General features: G+C 48.1%; 2 protein-coding genes across 2 annotated transcripts in view; both read right to left on the bottom strand.

The window, feature by feature from the left end:
* Positions 1-18,721, bottom strand: part of LOC119382406 (uncharacterized) — a 126,160-nt gene that overhangs the window by 84,075 nt on the left and 23,364 nt on the right. The window contains exon 2 of the mRNA XM_037650096.2: positions 14,093-14,198. Within this exon, the coding sequence (XP_037506024.1) occupies positions 14,093-14,198 (106 nt within the window). The remainder of the gene's footprint in view (positions 1-14,092; positions 14,199-18,721) is intronic.
* LOC119382405 (uncharacterized) lies at positions 9,410-11,680 on the bottom strand. The gene is made up of 2 exons (XM_049412193.1): positions 10,568-11,680; positions 9,410-10,044 (listed from the first exon to the last, which is right to left on the bottom strand). Exons 1-2 carry the CDS (start codon positions 10,666-10,668, stop codon positions 9,750-9,752), a joined length of 396 nt encoding a protein of 131 aa, XP_049268150.1. The 5' UTR covers positions 10,669-11,680; the 3' UTR covers positions 9,410-9,749.

The raw sequence follows: 18,721 nt of genomic DNA, 5'->3' as shown, positions 1-18,721 counted from the left end.
GAGAAGCTGACGCTCGGGTCAATTTCTGTATTTTCGACGACGCCGCTGCAGCGAACTGAATGAACATTAGACATCGATAGCCAATGTTTATCGCTGGTATTCGACACGCCAGACATGTTAATTGTCGACGCGGTAGCAATGTCGCCTGCGCAAACGTAGTGCGACTTCACCGCATAGCTGTGGTTGCTAGCCTGACCTATGCGCAACTCCGCTACCTAAAGGTAACATATACAGTAACTCTAACTACTACGACTAATCCACCGGACACGCTTGGCATGAGGCAAAAACAACCTTACGAGGGGTGATAGTATCCCCACAACTTGTATAAACCAAATGTCTGGATGCTCACGCCAGAGCGCTTGTGTTCGTGTGGTTCAGTTTTCGTCCTGAAAGTGGTGCGCAATAAGTAACAATGAATATATACCAACTGGCCCAAGCAAGTATCCTCGTGGTGAGTCGGACATCGGCGACGCCGCATTCGCGGAACCCTGTATGCATTGTGTTGCTTGTGTTTGTTATGTTATTTGTTTGTTGCATCGGCGTCATGTATCTGGTTATTTAACGTGTTACTAGTTCAGTACTAGATTCGGCTGGCGAGCTCTCCGTTGTAAAAGCAGTTAATAAATGTACACGTGTACGTTTGCTCCACGGCGTGACTGTGTCCATATGTTCCATGAGCGGCTACCTTCAGACTCCACAATGTAGAGGCCCGCTTTCAGGTATCTAACGTTACCTTACAGCAAGCAAGGTACGGCTGCTGACTTGGTGCCCTGCTCCATAATCTTGCGCTGGAATTGGGCGACACCCTATCTGCGCCATTAAGCCAGACGCCCTACGACACGTTCAAGAAGGCAATCCTTGAGCGCACGGCAATGTCGGAGCGAAGGCGGTTGCAAATGCTCCTATCATAAACCGAGCTCGGAGATCGCCGTCTATCGCAGCTCCTCAGACATGTAGATGCAAGCCCTTCTCGGCACTCGAGCCTAATCTTTTGGCGACATTCTACTAAAAGAACTATTCATTCATTGTTTACTACCCGTGGTTCAGATGGTTTTGACAACAGCGTCGGAGCTCAACCTATCCTCTCTGGCCATCCTCGCCGACTACGAAATAGCGCCTTCTCAGCTATTCGCAGCTGCTACAAGTTCCGAGACTTACACCTCTTCCGCGCTTGCAGCGACGTTGCCCACCACTTGGTCGTCAACACCGAATCTTTCCTCGTCAAGGCAAGATGACATCACTGACATTCACGTCGACATTCAGCGGCTCACAGATCTTATGTCGAGCAACCTCATCACAAGGGCTGACGACGCTTCAGTGAGACCCTTCGGAGATGGACGACGCTTCGACCGATCTCGACCTAATTCGCCAGTGCGCTCGCGCCGTCCGTCTCCGGCGTTGCACACGACCATGTGGCCAGCTGGGAAACGACATCAGGAACCACTAACGGCGACGAGTGACTCCCGCATATCTCTCAGTCGCCTTTTCTTTGTTCAAGACTCCACCTGCGGTTGCTGGTCGACACAGGAGCAGAGGTGAGCGTGCAACCCGCTCGTGGCATAGATAGAAACTGTAGGCCGATCATGAAATTTCAAGCCATGAACGGCAGAAAATTTGGCGTATACTGCCGCAGGTCTATCACGCCTAAAGGGGTACTGACACAAAATTTCGCGGCCGAGATAGCCTGCTGGATCGATTCCCGTGTACGTGCGCGTACCACCTGCAAAATATCGACAGCGAATGAAGCTTGGAAGGTATTTTATATGAATTTTGAAGTTCGCGAGCGCGATCGAGCATTATAGGCCGCACCTGGTGCATTGATACCCTCGGAGGTGACCCGAGGTGACCCCCCTACTTCCCCTGCGTAACCGTTGCAGCCGGTACAAGTTATTATGACGTCGTAGCCGCCATTTCTGTTTTGACGCGCTTCCCGACGAATCGCTCCTCGCCAGTGGGTCAAACCTGAAGTGATTCGCCACGTCGAAAATTCCTTCCATCCCCGCCGCAAGAAAATCGTCGCCATCAGAGGACGATGAGCCCGACGACAACAGACCGCGCGGAAATGCGTCACTGTTCTGTGTGCTCACGTGACCGAGCGTTTCACTCGTAGGTGGTGATAGTTGCAGCCGGCGGCTTGTCGTTTTTGAAGCTCTGTCAAACCGAAACTGAGGCTGTGTTGGTAATGAGGAGCTTGTAATTAATTATCTGTCGCGCCCTGCAGCAAAGGATGTGCCGTGTTATGACTAACAGGCCACATTGCAGCAAAAAAACGCGGGGCGAAAATTTTTGTGTCAGGACTCCTTTAACTTTTTCTTTTGATTTCAAACACATAAAGAGGCCATATTGGTACTGCAACAGAGCATTCCGTTCTTTCTAGACATTGACTACTGCGTACAAAGCCATTGTAATTGGTTACAAAAAAATCTCGCCCGTGTTTCCGAGGCAAAGCAGCACAAAACGTTACCATTCGCCCATGTACAGTGTGCATGTGTGTGTGTGTGCTGAATAGAAAAAGACAAGGACCGCTGTGTAAGCACCCCGTCGCTATCTCTGTTTCCCAGTGAATTTGACTTCATCAGCTCTAGACTGTGAGATGGAAGGAGCAGGAAGAAAATGTATGTCTTGATTGTGTGTGTTGGCCTTATCTGTTGTTAATGCGCGCATGTGCCACATGTATATATTCAAGCCCGTGCGATGAATAAATCAGTTGGAAGTGAGCGCTGTGCGTGGTTGGTGTCTGGGGGTGTGTGGGTGTGTGGGTGTGTGAATGTGTCGTGTGGTTGCACTCTAATTAAGTTTTGAAAATGGTCTAATCAAGAAAGACCAGGGATGGGGGGGGGGGCAGTTGTCGCTTGTCGACGCAGCGAAGACAACAGAGGGTTTTAGTTTCACGTACGTGGATGCTTTGCGTACCCAAACGTGAGAACTCTGCGTACGTCACGCGGCACGCGTCAGCTATGGTTATCGTTTCACGCCTGCAGACGCAGCGCCACGGTGCTTCCACATGCTAGTACTACAGCGAAATATTCAATCCGAAGAAGAGTGTTTTTGTTACAAGACGAGCGGCGCAGGTTTTCACATGGTATTGCGTACTCGGCGGCATAACGACCGCCGGTAGTCGAAGAACGCACGACGAACAAAGAGGCCACAAGACGAATTCCGTTTATTCGCGTGAAACGTGCTTTTTGAACGTTTCCTAGCCAGTAATGTACCGGAAAAAAATTGCACCATCTCCCGCTAAAGGGGACCATGAGGCGATGCAAAGCCGGAGCACTTGCACGATCGCGTTCCGTTGGCGTTCGTTGGGCATGCTACCGACCTCGAAGCTGCCTCGCGCTGACGAAGTTCAGGGTCCGTCGCTCGCTTCAAGCGTTTGCGTTCAGCATCGCGTGCCCTTCGCTTCGGAGCTTTGTCTTGAGTGGACGCAGTTGGGCTGATGCTGACGCGTGCTTGCGTCAGCCCACTCACTGGGCCTCTTCGATTTTCCCTGTTCGGGCAGCCAGACGGCAGCCCGAGGACTCCGTTTTGACAGGAAATGACGTCATTATGCGTCACCTGTGACGAGGGTCAAAATTCTCGGGCAAGCGTCAAGCAGCCCGAGGCGGCCACGCCAGACACGAAAAATCGAACAGCCGGCAGGGGGCTCGCCGCCACAGCATCATCATGCTGTGGCGGCGAGCCACAGCATGCTTTTGGCTCCTGACCGCGGTCATCGAAGAGGACGGACGTGTTTTTCGTGGGCTCTGGAATGACAGCGTCAGACAAGTTTTTTTTTTTGCATGATTCGAGCTTGTTTTTTTAGTTATATGAGTACATAAGCCACTAGATTGAAGCGTAATAGGGCTTACAACTTTGTACTGTTTCCTGTGTCACAGTCGCCTGGGTTTTCTTTTTTTATTATTATTATTATTTTTTTGTTTTTTGTTTTTGCTTTGAAGTGTAGCATACTTGCGGAGTTTTGTGATACCATTTGGCTTTAATTGTATCTAATCCGCCGTGTGAACGATCTAGCCACGGTCAAAAAGACCGTAAAGTGTTCAGGGTGCGGAATGGGATGGAAAATAGAGGTTTGTACGGATAAGAAGACAGATGGAGTTGACGCCAAGTGTAAGCAATGCGAGTTAGAGGCGAAAATGGAAATAATGATGGCTGCCCAGAATGAGCTCATGGTAAGAATCGCCGAGCTGGAGAATGCGTTGGCGACAGAGTTACATTAACATGCAGGGTGGCAGAAAAAAGGCAAAATGGTTTGAGATTGAGGAACAGTTAAACAAGGAACAGATAGGCGTTTATGCGGTTACAGAAACACACCTTAGAGACTTGGAAGAGCCACCACATATTGAGAATTATATTTGGGAACGATGTAACAGGATCACATCAGAAAGGAGAGGTGGGGGTGTTGGAATGCTAATTCATAGCAGACCAAAATGGGATAGAGTGAAACAAACGTGTTCAGAGCACATGTGGGTTTCGGGCACAGTAGGTGGAAAGAAAACGTGGCTAGGTGTAGCTTACTTGTGGACGGGGAATAACTGCAGAGAAAAGAATCTGGAGATAGTGAAATGCATAAGCACCGATATTGAAGAATTTGGTCATGACGCCGAAATAACCCTTCTAGGGGACATGAACGCTCACATTCATGACCTTGACGGTTATTCAGACACAAATGGCAAGTTATTGCTAGATCTTTGCGAGCAACATAGTCTTCAGATACTTAACGTGGGGCCTAAGTGTGAGGGGCAGATCACGTGGGAAGTTGGAAACAGGCAATCGAGCATAGATTATTGTCTCATGACAGAAGGAATATATGACAAACTGAGAGAGATGAGAATAGACGAGGAAGGCATTAACAGCTTGGGTAGTGATCATAAACGCATAATATTACAAATGGGATCTAAAACTGAAAATAAGAACATAGAATCAAAGTTTGGCAGCTTGTATCTAAGTGACAAACAAATAACAAATATAGCTGCAAGAGTCGAGGAAAAAGTAGACGAACTACCAGGCAAAGACTGGTAGTGAGTTGCTACATGTAATCACGAAAGAAATGGAAAAAGAGAAGAAAACTATTTGTTGGAAAAGAAAGAGAAAGCCAAAAAGTTGGTGGAACAAAGAAATCCGGGAGGCGATCGAGAAGCGACGTGAGGCATCACGGGAGCACAGACAGGCAAAAAAGGAGAAGCGGCCACAGGACGAAGTCAACCAAATATGGGAAATATATTAAGAGCAAAAATCCATAGTGCAGAAATTAGTCGAGGCAAAAATTAAAGGTGAAAGTGAACGCTGGATGACAGAGATTCGCGAAAAGAAGAAGGCCGCGCCTAGGATATTTTGGAGCCACCTAAAAGCGCTGGATAGGAAGTCTGTCACAATGCAACAACGTTTGGTAGATGAAGGAGGAAATCAATTGGAAGGGTATGAAGCGCTAGGTTACATCCGAAAGATAACAGCCGATTCGTTTAAAAAGGTCGCCCAGGGGATTCCCCCGGTGAGTAAAAGTACGCAAAGGAGTGCAACCGACGAAGATGTAGTACTAGAGAATTTCAATTGGAAGAAGGCCGAAGGAAAAATTCCTAAGCGCACTACTCCGGGCTTAGATGGGGTTCCCGTCATCCTCAATAACGAACTCGGACAGAAAACAAAAGAAGCACTGCTGAACGACGTAGAAAAGTGCTTACAGGAGAGGGAAATACCAGACAGTTGACGAAAAAGTAGAATCAACTTAATCTGTAAATGCAGGGGAGAAAAGGATAACATTCGCTCGTATAGACCGCTAACCATTACATCGGTGCTATACAGGTTGGCGATGCAGGCAGTAAAATTAAAAATAGAAGCGTGGGTAGAACAAAATGATATTTTGGGAGAACTTCAGAATGGATTTCGAATCGACAGGCGGTTTGACGATAATCTGTTTGTTCTTACCCAGTGTATAGAAATATCGAAAATAGAAAACAGGCCCTTATACGTAGCTTATCTAGATATCACCGGGGCGTATGACAACGTTAATCAGGAAATTTTGTGGGATACATTGAAAGAAGTGGGCATAGGGGACGACTGCATACAGCTTTTGAGGGAAATATACCGAGAAAATACAGTTTGTATAGAATGGGAAGGAATAAGTAGCAAGGACAGCGTTGAAATTAGCAAGGGGCTGAGACAGGGATGTCCTTTGTCCCCGCTGTTATTCATGCTGTACATGGTGAGGATGGAAAAAGCGCTAGAAGGTAGCAACATTGCATTTAATTTGTCACACAAACAGGTCGGCACGATGGTTGAGCAGAAGCTTCCAGGTCTATTTTATGCTGATGATATTGTCTTATTTGGGGACAGTCAAGGTGATATACAGCGACTGGAAGATATATGCGGAAGGGAATGTGAGGCTCTAGGACTAGGATTTAGTGCAACAAAATGTGGATTGATGGTATTCAATGATCACGAAGACCATGCGGTCATAATACAGGGCCATAAAATACCGAGGGTAAGCGAGTACAAGTACCTCGGAGTATGGTTAAGTGAGGGGGACAGATATATGGAGGTACAAGAGAAGGCGTCGGTAGCAAGGGGAAAGAGGAATGCTGCAATTATGAAGCACAGAGCTTTATGGGGATACAATAGGTACGAGGTGCTTCGAGGGCTGTGGAAGGGTGTGATGGTCCCGGGGCTTACATTTGGGAACTCAGTGGTGTGCATGAAGTCAGAGGTACAATCAGGAATGGATGTAAATCAAAGGACGGTGGGCCGCCTCGCGTTGGGCGCTCACGGGAAGACGACAAACGAGGCTGTAAAGGGTGATATGGGATGGACAGGCTTTGAAGTGAGGGAAGCTCAGAGCAAATTGAGATTCGAAGAAAGGCTGAGGACAATGAAGAAGAGTAGATGGGCAGAGAAGGTTTTCAGGTATTTGTATAGAAAAAGCGTTGACACGCAGTGGAGAAAAAGAACTAGGAGGCTCACCAGTAAATATACGGCTAGCAGTGCGGGCGATATGGCAACAAGGAGCATTAAGCGGAAGGTCAGAGAGGCGGAGAGGACTTATTGGATGGCAGCAATGGAAAAGAAGCCGGCTCTGAGTAACTACCGAAAGAAAAAAAAACGAAATAAGGAGGGAAAGGTTTTATGATAATTCAAGTAAAATCAAGGGGAAGCGCTTTGCTGTTTGAAGCAAGGTCGGGCTGCCTTAGAACGCGTAGTTATAAAGCGAGATTCAGTAACGAAGAAGAAGAATGTACGTGCTGCGGGGGAACTAAAGAAACGATGGAACATGTACTGATTGAATGTGGCGATATTCACCCAGGTATACGTGTGGGCACGAGTCTACAGGAAGCCTTGGGTTTTAGGGACAACAATGGAGAGCTGAACACGTCCGCGATAGAAATAAGTAAGAGACGGTTAGATTATTGGTGGCAGAAAAGTAGAGTACAAAAATATATAATGGGGAAAAATAAGGTCATTCTGTCTTAAGAGGCAGAGAGATGGAGCGTGAATTTATAATTTTTTTGGTATAATAACATAGATTTAATCAGTGTAGATAAGGTATTAAGCCAACTTGAAACAAGGAAGTTTTTTTTTCTTTTTTTTTTCTTCGAGCCTGGTGGCAGACATGTCACCGCCCCGTTATAAAGGGGACGCTCATAGCATCCATCCATCCATCCATCATCATCGTCACGCTAGCGCAGCCGTGTTCGCTCTGTGTCGTCTGCTACATCGTCAGCCTGTAGAGATGGCGGCTTCGGAAGACGAGTTGGTTGTGCTGCTACAAGCAGTAGCAGAACTGATACGCGATTACGACGCGATTGAAGAGAGAAGTGACGATGTGAAGTACCACATCATCAGCCTGCTGTTGGCCCGGCTTCTGAGGCAGGATCGGCATTACACGTCGAGCGGGTTGTTCCTGCGTATGTGGACCTCGAGTTCAAAAAGATGTTTCGACTGTCGAGAAACACAGCTGCGGCCCTTGTCGAAGAGTTTGAGAGGTCCGCATTTCGTCCGCAGGGCTCACGTGGACGAACGAAACTGTCAGCGGAGAAGACCGTGCTCATCGGACTGACTTATCTCGGTACGCAGACTACGTATGCCATTGCGGACAAATTCGACGTCAGTGAGTCGAGTGTACACGGCGCAATTCGGCGTGTTCTCGACTTTCTAATCTCCATCAGTGAGAGAGAGAGATAAAGTGGCCGGACGGCAACGACATCGCACGAAGCAAGCGTGCATTTCGTGCGCTCTTTCAACGACGAGGGGTGGAAGCCAGCCTTCCAGACGTCATTGGGGCCCTTGACGGCTGCCATATCCGCATCTCTGGACCGTCAGAATCGGAGGAGAGCTATTACAACAGAAAGAAGTTTCACTCCGTAATACTACAAGGTGTCTGAAACGCCGAGCGGGTGTTGACGCATGTGTTCATCAGCTTCCCGGGCCGCGTGCACGATGCCCGTATATTGGAGGAAAGCTCTCTTTTCCGGGATGGAGAATTGAAGTGCGAAGGTAAGAAAAGTCGTTGTCTGTATTATCAGGCAAGAGTGAATTGAGGAGCCCAAATTGAAGTAGTGACATGAGGAAGGTTACGCCATATATAAACTAACTTCGTTAGGTGATTTTTTATTTGCAGTATAGGTCTGAGGTGCTATATATGATGAACTCTTTTGGCAGGAGGCTGCCTGATCGGTGACAGCGCCTATCCGTTGATGCCTTGGCTGCTGCCTCCTTACCGTCAATGCGGAGCCAGCTGGCAGCCATGGATGGAGACCTTTAACGCAGCGCATTGCCGGCAACGGGTCGTCATAGAAGGAGCTTTCGGTCTGCTAAAGACCCGCTTCCAACGGCTCATGTATGTCGACGTCGCTGTCATCCCACAAACTGTGGACATCGTGATGGCGGCCTGCGTTCTGCACAACATTGCCAGCAGGAGCGGCGACGATGTGGATGACGAGCAACCTGTGGACCATGACGCAGATGTTTCGTCGAAAGAAGCGGAAAGTGGAGCAGTAACATCGGTCCTTGCGAAAACTGTGCGCGACACCGTTGCCCAGGCTCTGTAGCTTTTTATCATAAGAAGACTATGATAAGAATCCTTTTTTTGTGGGCGCAGATCATTCTTTAATATTTTGTTCAAACTAGAATAATACAGCGTATATATATATATATATATATATATATATATATATATATATATATATATATATATATATATATATACGCTGTATTATTTTTAGTGCGCACTCAACAGTTGAAATGGTTGTTAAGTGTTCGTGTTGTCAGTATATATTCATAGACAGCCATCATGAAACGTACGTTCGTTTCGTACGGCATTTGCTCCTAAAAGCTTAATGTTCAGTTGTCAGTAAAAGTTTCATTTCAGCACTGCGCGCACATTGCACATTTTAATATAATCCACACTCGGGAGATCATGATCTTTAAACGGCAAAAAGTTTATTTTTGACTGGGATCAATATCGTTAATACAGGACTATAGGGTTAAAATGTTCAAGTTAGATCGCTGGAATTACTGATATGGAACAAAAGAACAACATAAATAATAATATGTACAGCGAGCGGCTGATTAAAACACGAGAAAATGACTCAAACACACACCTGTTCTGAACATAAATAAAGAGGGCATCAAATTAATTTAAATGCACACACAAAAAAGCAAGGCTGTGTTGCTTGAAAACATGCAAACGTGAGAAAAAATGAAGTGAATTGCAATACAATACAAAGATATGAAAAAAAAGGAAAAAAAGCACAGGTAAATTACTCGGCTTCAGATTGCTGCCGAGAACTACCAGAAAAGTAATTCTCTGCAGCCACCACAAGCCTTTCGAGCAAAGCTTCATGCCGGACCCGACTGGCCATAAACTCCTTATGCCGTTCAGCCCTGTTCCTCTCCGCTTCGTCTAATCGCGAGAGAAGAGCTTCCGTGACATTTTTGTTCTTGCGGGACTTCTTGGCCGCAGATGGTCCGGATTGGGGCTGTTGCACTGCTGATGGAACATGAACGGGCTCGTCCGAGCCACCTGCTTTTTGCTCCACTGGCTGGGGCTGAGTGCTGAAATTAATAGAGTATACTACATGGTCACCACACGGTAGATCGCAGAAAAGTTACGCAACAGCGCCTGCGAAAGAATATTCAATCCAATGCATACAACAGATACTGCCAAAAAATAACCAGTTGCTGTAATAAAATTATTATTAACTGCATGTGCCCTTTCTTCCTAATTTCGATCATTGCAGAGAACCAACGAGCGAACTACAGATGACAATTCTTTTGACTAAATAACTATGCTAAAAACGCCTCCTTACTATGTATACATGTTAATTGTGACAATGGGTGCTTTTAGCTGAATGGATGAATACAACTCATTTGAGCCGCACATATTATGCTCTACCCGTCCTAGCTTATACGTATATAAAAATATGCGTGGAACGCTGACATTTGCTTTCCTTCAGGAGGCCACTCGAGTGTCGCACTGTTGTTTTCATTCATTCAGTGTAACTGCTTCTTTAATTATCATATATGTAAAAAAAAGAACGAAATATCCTGCATACATGCAATAGCAATAATGACTTACTCATTGCTTTCTTTCACTACTCCCGGCTCGAGCAGGTACATCGGGTTGACAGCGTGGTGTTTTTCAAACACCTCGCTGAGCTGCCTGGTGATATAAATCATGATAATTGTAATGACAATGACATGCACAATATATTTGTCACAATATTATTACGGGTATGCATGCAAGCTCAACACAACATGCTGGTATATAGCGGCCGGTATACATATCGAACGTCACAATTCATCGTAATTTTGATGAAAACAACGTCACGATGCAGATGGAATGAATAAATGTTTTTTTTTACAAGTTATATGCCTCAATCTTGCTTAAATCGTTACAACAAATGTCAATCGTATGGAACCTCCGAGTTCGTTTATTTGACCGACAGTGAGAACTACAGTCACGCTAACTGCCACATGCACTGCATGTTTTCACTATATTGAAATCTAATTGGTAGTGGGAACAAAGTCGACCATCATTATTTCTTAAATTAAAAAATGAGAGTTCATATATAAAGCACGAGTATAAAGCACATACTCCTCAAATTCGGCGACTTTCAGGTCATTTCCCGAGCGACTGTTGTGGCTCTTAGCCTTCATGTAGGATCTCCTCGGGGTTCTCCATTTGTTTTCTACCTGGTTTGCGTTGAGATGGCTGCCAAACTCCGCGTTAATGGCAGCCGCCAGGGTCTTCCATTCGTCCCGTTTTGTTTTTAGCCGGTTTTGCTTGTCGGCTTCGAATGTCTTTCTAGTTTCAATAAGGAACAGCACTTTGTCATGCGGCCACAGCTGTGTGTCTTCAGCTTCAACTTTGGCTTGAGCGGACGTTTCTTGTGGTGCGCGCGCGGGTGACCCGTCCTTATCGCCCTCGGCGGTCTTCTTGGTGTCCGACGCACCACCATTGCAGTAACCTTCATCGGCAAACGTGATGTGTGTGCCTCCTGCGTGAGGGCACAAATGAGACATAAACAACACGAAAATCGCTCGCACGACAGTGCACTGTCTTACCTTCGGTCACATACACGGGATTACCGTCGTGCAGCACAACGCAACCATTCTTTAAGAGAGGGCGCTCTTCCGTCTGCACCCCGTTTAAAATAATCTTCCGTGGCGCAAAAACAGACGCCATGTTAAGCAGCGTACGGCTACAACTGGAATTTGCGTCAACCACCGCGCAAGCAGCGAATTGAAAAAGAGCGCCAAACCGAGCGGCGAACTTCTGCTCAAAGAATTCGCGAGCAGACGACGCGAAGAAAAAAGAAACACGCAGACGAGCGCGTCGTCTGGGGGGGGGGGGGGGGGGAGGTGATTCTTAAAAGGAAGAAGGAAATGAAAATGGAAATTGGGTGTGGAGTGCACGTTAACTGTCTCTCAAGACAGTCGTCTGCTCGCTGCCAGCGCAAAATCGTTCCGGCAGGAGAGCGAGTCCGCGGGCAGCCCGCTGGCTGCCGGAGAGGGAAAAACGAACGCGTTTACGGCAGCGTTCCGGCAGGTGGGTGGAGCTTCGGCACTGCCCGAGAGCTGTCCGAGAAAAACGAACGTCTGGCAGGCAGTCGGGCAGCCCGCTGACTGCCGTCTGGCAGCCCGAGCGAATAATCGAAGAGGCCCACTGACGGGACTGTTGCTTCCATCACGCTTCATCGGACGCACCAATGGAGTCAAGCGGAGTCAACGAAAGCAAGCGCTGCACTGAACGCCGCTGCGCTCTAACCGCTTAGAGGAGGAGAGTAGCGCAGAGAGTAGCGCAGAGAGTAGCGCATGCGCCGCGAAAGCAAAAGCGAGAACGCAGGAGAAGCGCAAGCAGGTGCTGGTAGAGAAGGGGAGAGAGTAACGAACAGCTGTTGGAGAGAGGAAAGAAGGAGAGGCGCGCATGCGTAGTGTGAGTGTGGACTACCACGGCGCGTGCGGATTACCAGCAAGAGATGCGTCGCATCTAAAAGCAAGGAGGCTATCGGCGAGCGGGAGACGCTCGGTCCCGTGTTCAGCGTGTGCCGCTCAGCGCGCAGAAAGCACACACACAGGAACGCACGTAGAGACGCACGGCAGACATAACGGTCGCCGCGTATGTTCGAGCAGAAAAACACCCCTCAGCGCGCACCGTGACCCACATTTGTTGTGAGTGTTCTCTTGGGCTGGAATTCACCACGTCATCATAACGAAGACAGAGCAATATCATTTAGGGGCTCACCGGACGACGTAGAAGATGTGAAAAGACGCAACCGAAAATCCGAGCTTCTGCTGTTTACGCGATCGCGCACTTCATGTGCGGGTGGGTGCGGGCACTGAACACCTAGATGCGAAGCATCTTTTAGCGGAGCTCAAACCGGTGGTGGTGTGCGGCGTGACTACCCTTACTGCGCATGCGCAAGCACTCTCCACATACCTCCTCTCCACACACCTCCTCCCCTCCCCCTCTCCACTTCCCATCTCCCCTCCGCCTCTACACTACCCCTTCCCCTCTCCACTCCCACTCTCCCTCTCCACTCCCCCTCTGAAACGCGGGATCGACATGCCGAAACGCTGCTTCGCATCGCCTCTCTCGCATCGTCCCTCTCCTGCACAACGCCGCGATGAGCGCGATGAGCGCCAGCGCATGCACGTCCCCTCCCCCTCTCTCTCCTCTCCTCTCCTACGCTCTCCCCCTCGCGCGCCTGACCACCGCGTTCCCCGCTCGCCCTGTGAGAATTAACGGCAAGGCTAGAGGTAAGACACGACGCGCGTAGCGTTCCTCTTCGCGTTCCACGACGCGAGGTCGGTAGCATGCCCAACGAAAGCGAACGGAACGCGATCGTGCAAGTGCTCCGGCTTCGCATCGCCTCATGGTCCCATTTAGCAGGAGATGGTATAATTTTTTTCCCTGGCCGCCGACAATCGCAGGACGATTTCAGTCCATATCAATCAAAACTGCATTCTGACTTCGATTAGGTTGCACTCTCGAACGTCACAATGCACATCCAAGTCGTCACTTTTCGAAAACTTTAGGCACGGAGCACCACACGGAGTAGGGCGGCAACAGGGGCTAGTCGGTACGTATTCATACTTGTAGTGCTCTTCCGGTGGACACGGACCAAGAAACAAGGAACATCTTGTGTTGTTTTTCCTTGTTTCTTGGTCCGTGTCCACCGGAAGCGTACTACAAGTATGACCACACGGAGCGTTTTTCGTGTGCCACCATCTTGAAAACTGCCGAGCTACCCTATCTCGACAGTTCCGCGATCTCGCGAGAGCGACCCGTAGGACTTTCACGTACGTAGAGCCCGCAACGCAAGCGCGAAAATCTCACGCGCGTCCGCGAGGTGCGTGGGCGGCCTCCACGTACTGCGCATGCGCAGTGAACGCAGGCGCTCCACGTAAGTGAACTCTTTCACGTACGTCAAACTAAAACTGTCTACCGAAGTCTGCGGAGGTGCGAGCGCTTGAGCGTTGGAATAAAGATGAGATGGCTTTTTTTGTAATTCAATGTAGCGGCATCTTCGGCCCCTTGAAGGCTCACCGTCCCTTAGTACAAGAGGGCGCTCACAGAATCCGTCCGAATCATGCTCACCGTTGCCGAACCAGAAACGAGATGACGAATGGGTGCTGCCGTAGTGCATGGTCGACGACGACGCATGCATATCGATGCTGTCGCTGCTGGCATTGACCCCTTTCGCCTGCGTGTAAAGGAGATAGGCAATCCTGTAACAAGGGTTTCAGGGGCGGAAGAACGCAGTGGAGCCGTCACGAGAAATCAGGGCCATCGAGCGCCAGGCCGGGGTATCTTTTCTCCCCATTAGAAAAACAGGTGGGTACTTGCCGGCGGCTCTGGGAATCGAACCCAGTACCGTCTGCATTAAACGCTACGACCACTCGACCGCCGCTGCGGTTGCAAAAAGGAATCATTTTCTGTACTGACCATTTTTCCCGTCTACCTCCTACCGCGGTACGTGCGAGGAGGACGAGGCGAGCTCCTCGTGAGGCGAAAAGAAAAACTAATAATAAACAACACAGTAAGGATAGTCTACATGAAAAAAATTACGAACGAAGACAAGGGAAAATGCCAAGACAAAGTTGCAGAGAATCCCTAAGATACCAGATGAGAACACGAAAAGGTTTCTTTTGGCTTAGAGATGGGCGCTGCAAAGTGGTGTTACCGAGTTACGTTATAAAGAGTGGGGCAGTGAGAGATGACAATAGAGGGAAAAATTGGGCAGATCCTTGCGGGAATCGGTTTCATGAGAAGCAACGAGCGAGTAGTTGTCTATGCTGCATTTCTTGGCTTTGAGCCACGAGGTGAATCGACTTGTTAAAGGCGAAGCATTTCTTAGCAAACCTCAGGCACTTTGGTCGTTTCTATCTACGTATCTATCTGTCTATCTAGCCGCCTACATCTGGTCGTCTCCATAACTTGTAATAAACCGAAATTGGCATAGCAGGAGATCAGTGTATGATGAACACGATTCACTTGTCATGACATGAATAACGCAAAATACCTGTCGCGTACGTCATGAAACCCTTTCTCTCAGTCACGCGTGGCACATACCCGCATACCAGAGTTCATGTTATGTGGGTATGTGCCACAGGTGATACAAAGTCTCAACCAACACAGGAACCGCGAACACACACATTGACACGCAAGGAAAGTGATAATAACTGTTGGGGTTTTATGTCCTAAAACCCCGATATGATTATGAGAGACGCCGTAGCGAAGGGCTCCGGAATTTTGACCATCTGGTGTTCTTTAACGCGCACCGAGATTGCACAGTACACGGGCATCTAGCATTTTCCCGCCATCGAAATGCGACCGCCGCGGCCGGAATCGAACCTGCGACCTTCAGGTCAGCAGGCGAGCACCGTAACTACTACACCACCGCGGCGGACGCAAGAAAAGTGAGGAAGCTGAAGACAGAACACCCCTGGAAGACGCTCAACTACCATGCACTCGTTCACGTGGTCCGCAATGTGCACCACATCGATTACGCCGAAACCGGGGTCAATGCTTCCTATCCAATCTGCCGAGAGAGCCAGGCCTCTCATCATTACCGGTGACTTCAACATTGATTTATCAAGACCCCAAAACGCCTGGTCTTTATACTGCGTGAAAGACGGCTTGAATGTGGACAGGGCATCAAAAGACCTCGCTGCCACGTCCAGGACAGGAGGCGTCATACATCATTTCATCGTAAGAGGCACCCAGGATTTCCACCAGCTGTGCTATACCACGCACTTCACTACACTTAGACCCTCGTAGCCGCGATCACGAACGGATCCAATTAACAAGGCTGGTCCAGCTGGTGGTGCTCACTGATCACGGTGATGATGACCTTGTTCAAGAACTGTCAAGAACCCCTGAACACATACACAAGGGTTCGTGAAACGTGCGTGCGTTCTCCGTCCATAACGGACAAGTGTAAGCATAACAACTGTAACGCAATTGTAATAACTGCAACTGTGACTGTAACGTACGTGCAGTGCACCTGCGCGTGCAACTTTCCTGAATGAAGGTTACTTGCGAGTAAGGCCTGTCCTGTGCATTTGTGTTTCTTCTTTGTGCTGTTCGGACTCGCGCTATCCAGTATTGAAGAATATAAGCACTACATATCAGCTTACCACGTCTGGTGTTGGTAACATCTATGTTGCTGTTGGCATCGTTACGCAACTGTACGCAACTGGTGATATAATACATATGCGACTCTTCAGCATATGAGTGTGTGTATACCACTTCCACATTTCACTATTGTCATTCCGCAACGTTTCGCTCAATATGAAAAATTACGCCACAGTCACCATCCCGCGCATGCTTCGCATAACATTGATTCCCACGGTACGAGGGATTTGCCGAATTTTTTTTGTAAGAGTATAGTTTTGTGCACATCGTGGGCTTACCAGGCACTGAGGCAAAAACCAGTCAAAAAGACGCCGGACAAGGGGAAGAAGTGACACACACAACGACATGACTAGCCACTGTGCTTTATTAGCTGACAGCAACTCCCAGAAATATTACGGCGCATGCGCCGATCACGTAAAACTATGAAGCCAAAAACCAAAACTTGCAAAAAGCAAAAAGCAAAAATTGGCCTACATGACGCCCAATAATCTACCGCCAGAGTGACAGGAACTTGCATTCCTTCTGTAATAATGAAATGGACGTATTTGCTGACGCAATCGTCACGGTGCATTTTGATATGATATGATTCAAGGATTTCGCGCTCCTCCTTGCCCCCACCTCTACCGAAATTCTTAACATTGGAAAACAGCGGCACACAACGACAGATCCGGCAGTGGCGGGGAAGATTAGCCCCTTCTGACATGTTCAACGAATTGTGGTGCTCGCGCAGTCGTTCATTCAAACATCGGCCAGTTTGGCCGATGTATACTTTTTCACATGTTAGCGGGATCGCATACACAACATGTTTCGCGCAGGTAGTGTACTTGGTTTTATGCCTAATAGAACACACCGGAGTGCAAGTGTTTCCGCGAGCAACACGTGCACACAGCGCAGAAAGTTTGCAAGGTGCCGAAAACACATCTACGCCTTGTCTCAAAGCGACCTTTAAATGCGAAGCATTTCTTAGCGAACCCCAGGCACTTTGGCCGTTTCTGTCTACGTATATATCTATCTAGCCGCCTACGTCTGGGCGCTCTCCTGGTCGCCTGCAGAACTTGTAATATACCAAAATTGGCATAGCAGGAGATCAGTGCATGACGAAAACGATTCACTGGTCATGACATGAATAACGCGAAATACCTGTCTCGTACGCCATGAAACCCTTTCTCTCAGTCACGTGTGGCACATACCCGTAAACCAGGGTTAACGTTATGCGGGTATGTGCCAACCTCAGGCACTTTGGGAGTTTCTATCTATCTATCTATCTATCTATCTATCTATCTATCTATCTATCTATCTATCTATCTATCTATCTATCTATCTATCTATCTATCTATCTAGCCGCCTACGTCTTGGCGCTCTCCTGGTCGTCTCCATAACTTCTAATGTACCAAAATTCGCATAGCAGGGGATCAGTGTCTGGTGAACGCGATTCACTGGTCATGACATGAATAACGCAAAATACCAGTCGCGTACGTCATGAAACCCTTTCTCTCAGACCCGCATACCAGTTTATGTTATGTGGGTATGTGCCACAGGTGATACAAAATCTCAACCAACACAGTAAACTTGAACACGCACACTGACACGCGAGGAAAGTGATAATAATAAAAATAATTTTAGGGGCTTTAATTTTGACCATCAGGTATTCTTTAACGTGCACCGAGATCGCACAGTCCGATTAACAAGTCCGGTCCAGCTGCTGGTGATCACTGATCACGGTGATGATGACCTTGTTCAAGAACTGTCAAGGATCCCTTCTACACATACACACGGGTTCGTGAAACGTGCGTGCGTCCTCCATCATAATGGAAAAGTGTAAGCATAACAACTGTAACTGTGACTGTAACGTACGTGCAGTGCGCCTGCGCGTGTCACTCGGCTGTGTATATATCTAGAGAGACTTTCCTGAATGAAGCTTAGTTGCGAGTAATGCCTGTCCTGTGCACCTGTGTTTCTTCTCTGTCCTGTTCGGATTCGCGCTATCCAGTATTGAAGAATATAAGCACTACATATCAGCTTCTGGTGTTGGTAACACCCATGTTTCTGTTGCCATCGTTACGCAACTGTAAACAACTGGTTACATAATATATATGCGACTCTTCAATATATGAGTGTGCATATACCACTTCCATATTTCTATATAGTGTCATTCCGTAACGTTTGGCTCAGTGTGAAAAATTACGCCACAGTCACCATCCCGCGCATGCTTTGCATAACATCGATTCCCACGGTACATGGGATCTGGCAGGTTTTTTTGACATTGTGGGAAACCTTATGTATGTAAGACATCACTACAACACTCTTCCGTTGGGAATCAATAGATTCTGGAGATCTATTCGCCGGCCTTTTAAACTTTTGCTGCAGAGTTTCTGCTACAGCTGTCAAGACCTGCTTCGGAAAACCCGCTGCTTCCAGGCGCTCAACCTGACAGTCAAAACTCGACTTAAAGGGGTCATGAAGTACCCCTTGGGCTTGTTGAAAAACACATCCTGCGGAATGCTGACACGGCTATGAACTGCTCTGCCAAATATTACAGTCGTGCGCGCCGCGTAAAGGCCACAAGCGGAGCGCGAAGTTGCCGTTTCC

Source organism: Rhipicephalus sanguineus, chromosome 2, assembly GCF_013339695.2.
Source record: "Rhipicephalus sanguineus isolate Rsan-2018 chromosome 2, BIME_Rsan_1.4, whole genome shotgun sequence".
In the NCBI taxonomy this organism is placed as follows: Eukaryota; Metazoa; Arthropoda; class Arachnida; order Ixodida; family Ixodidae; genus Rhipicephalus; species Rhipicephalus sanguineus.
Note: the sequence above shows the minus strand (reverse complement) of the source record. Positions and strands in the feature narration are given on the sequence as shown.

Excerpts from the sequence above, each read along its gene's own strand:
- LOC119382405 (XM_049412193.1), bottom strand. The coding sequence starts at position 10,668 with ATGATTTATATCACCAGGCAGCTCAGCGAGGTGTTTGAAAAACACCAC. Across the intron at positions 10,045-10,567 it reads GTAGTGAAAGAAAGCAATGA|CACTCAGCCCCAGCCAGTGG; the intron begins GTAAGTCATTAT and ends TATTAATTTCAG.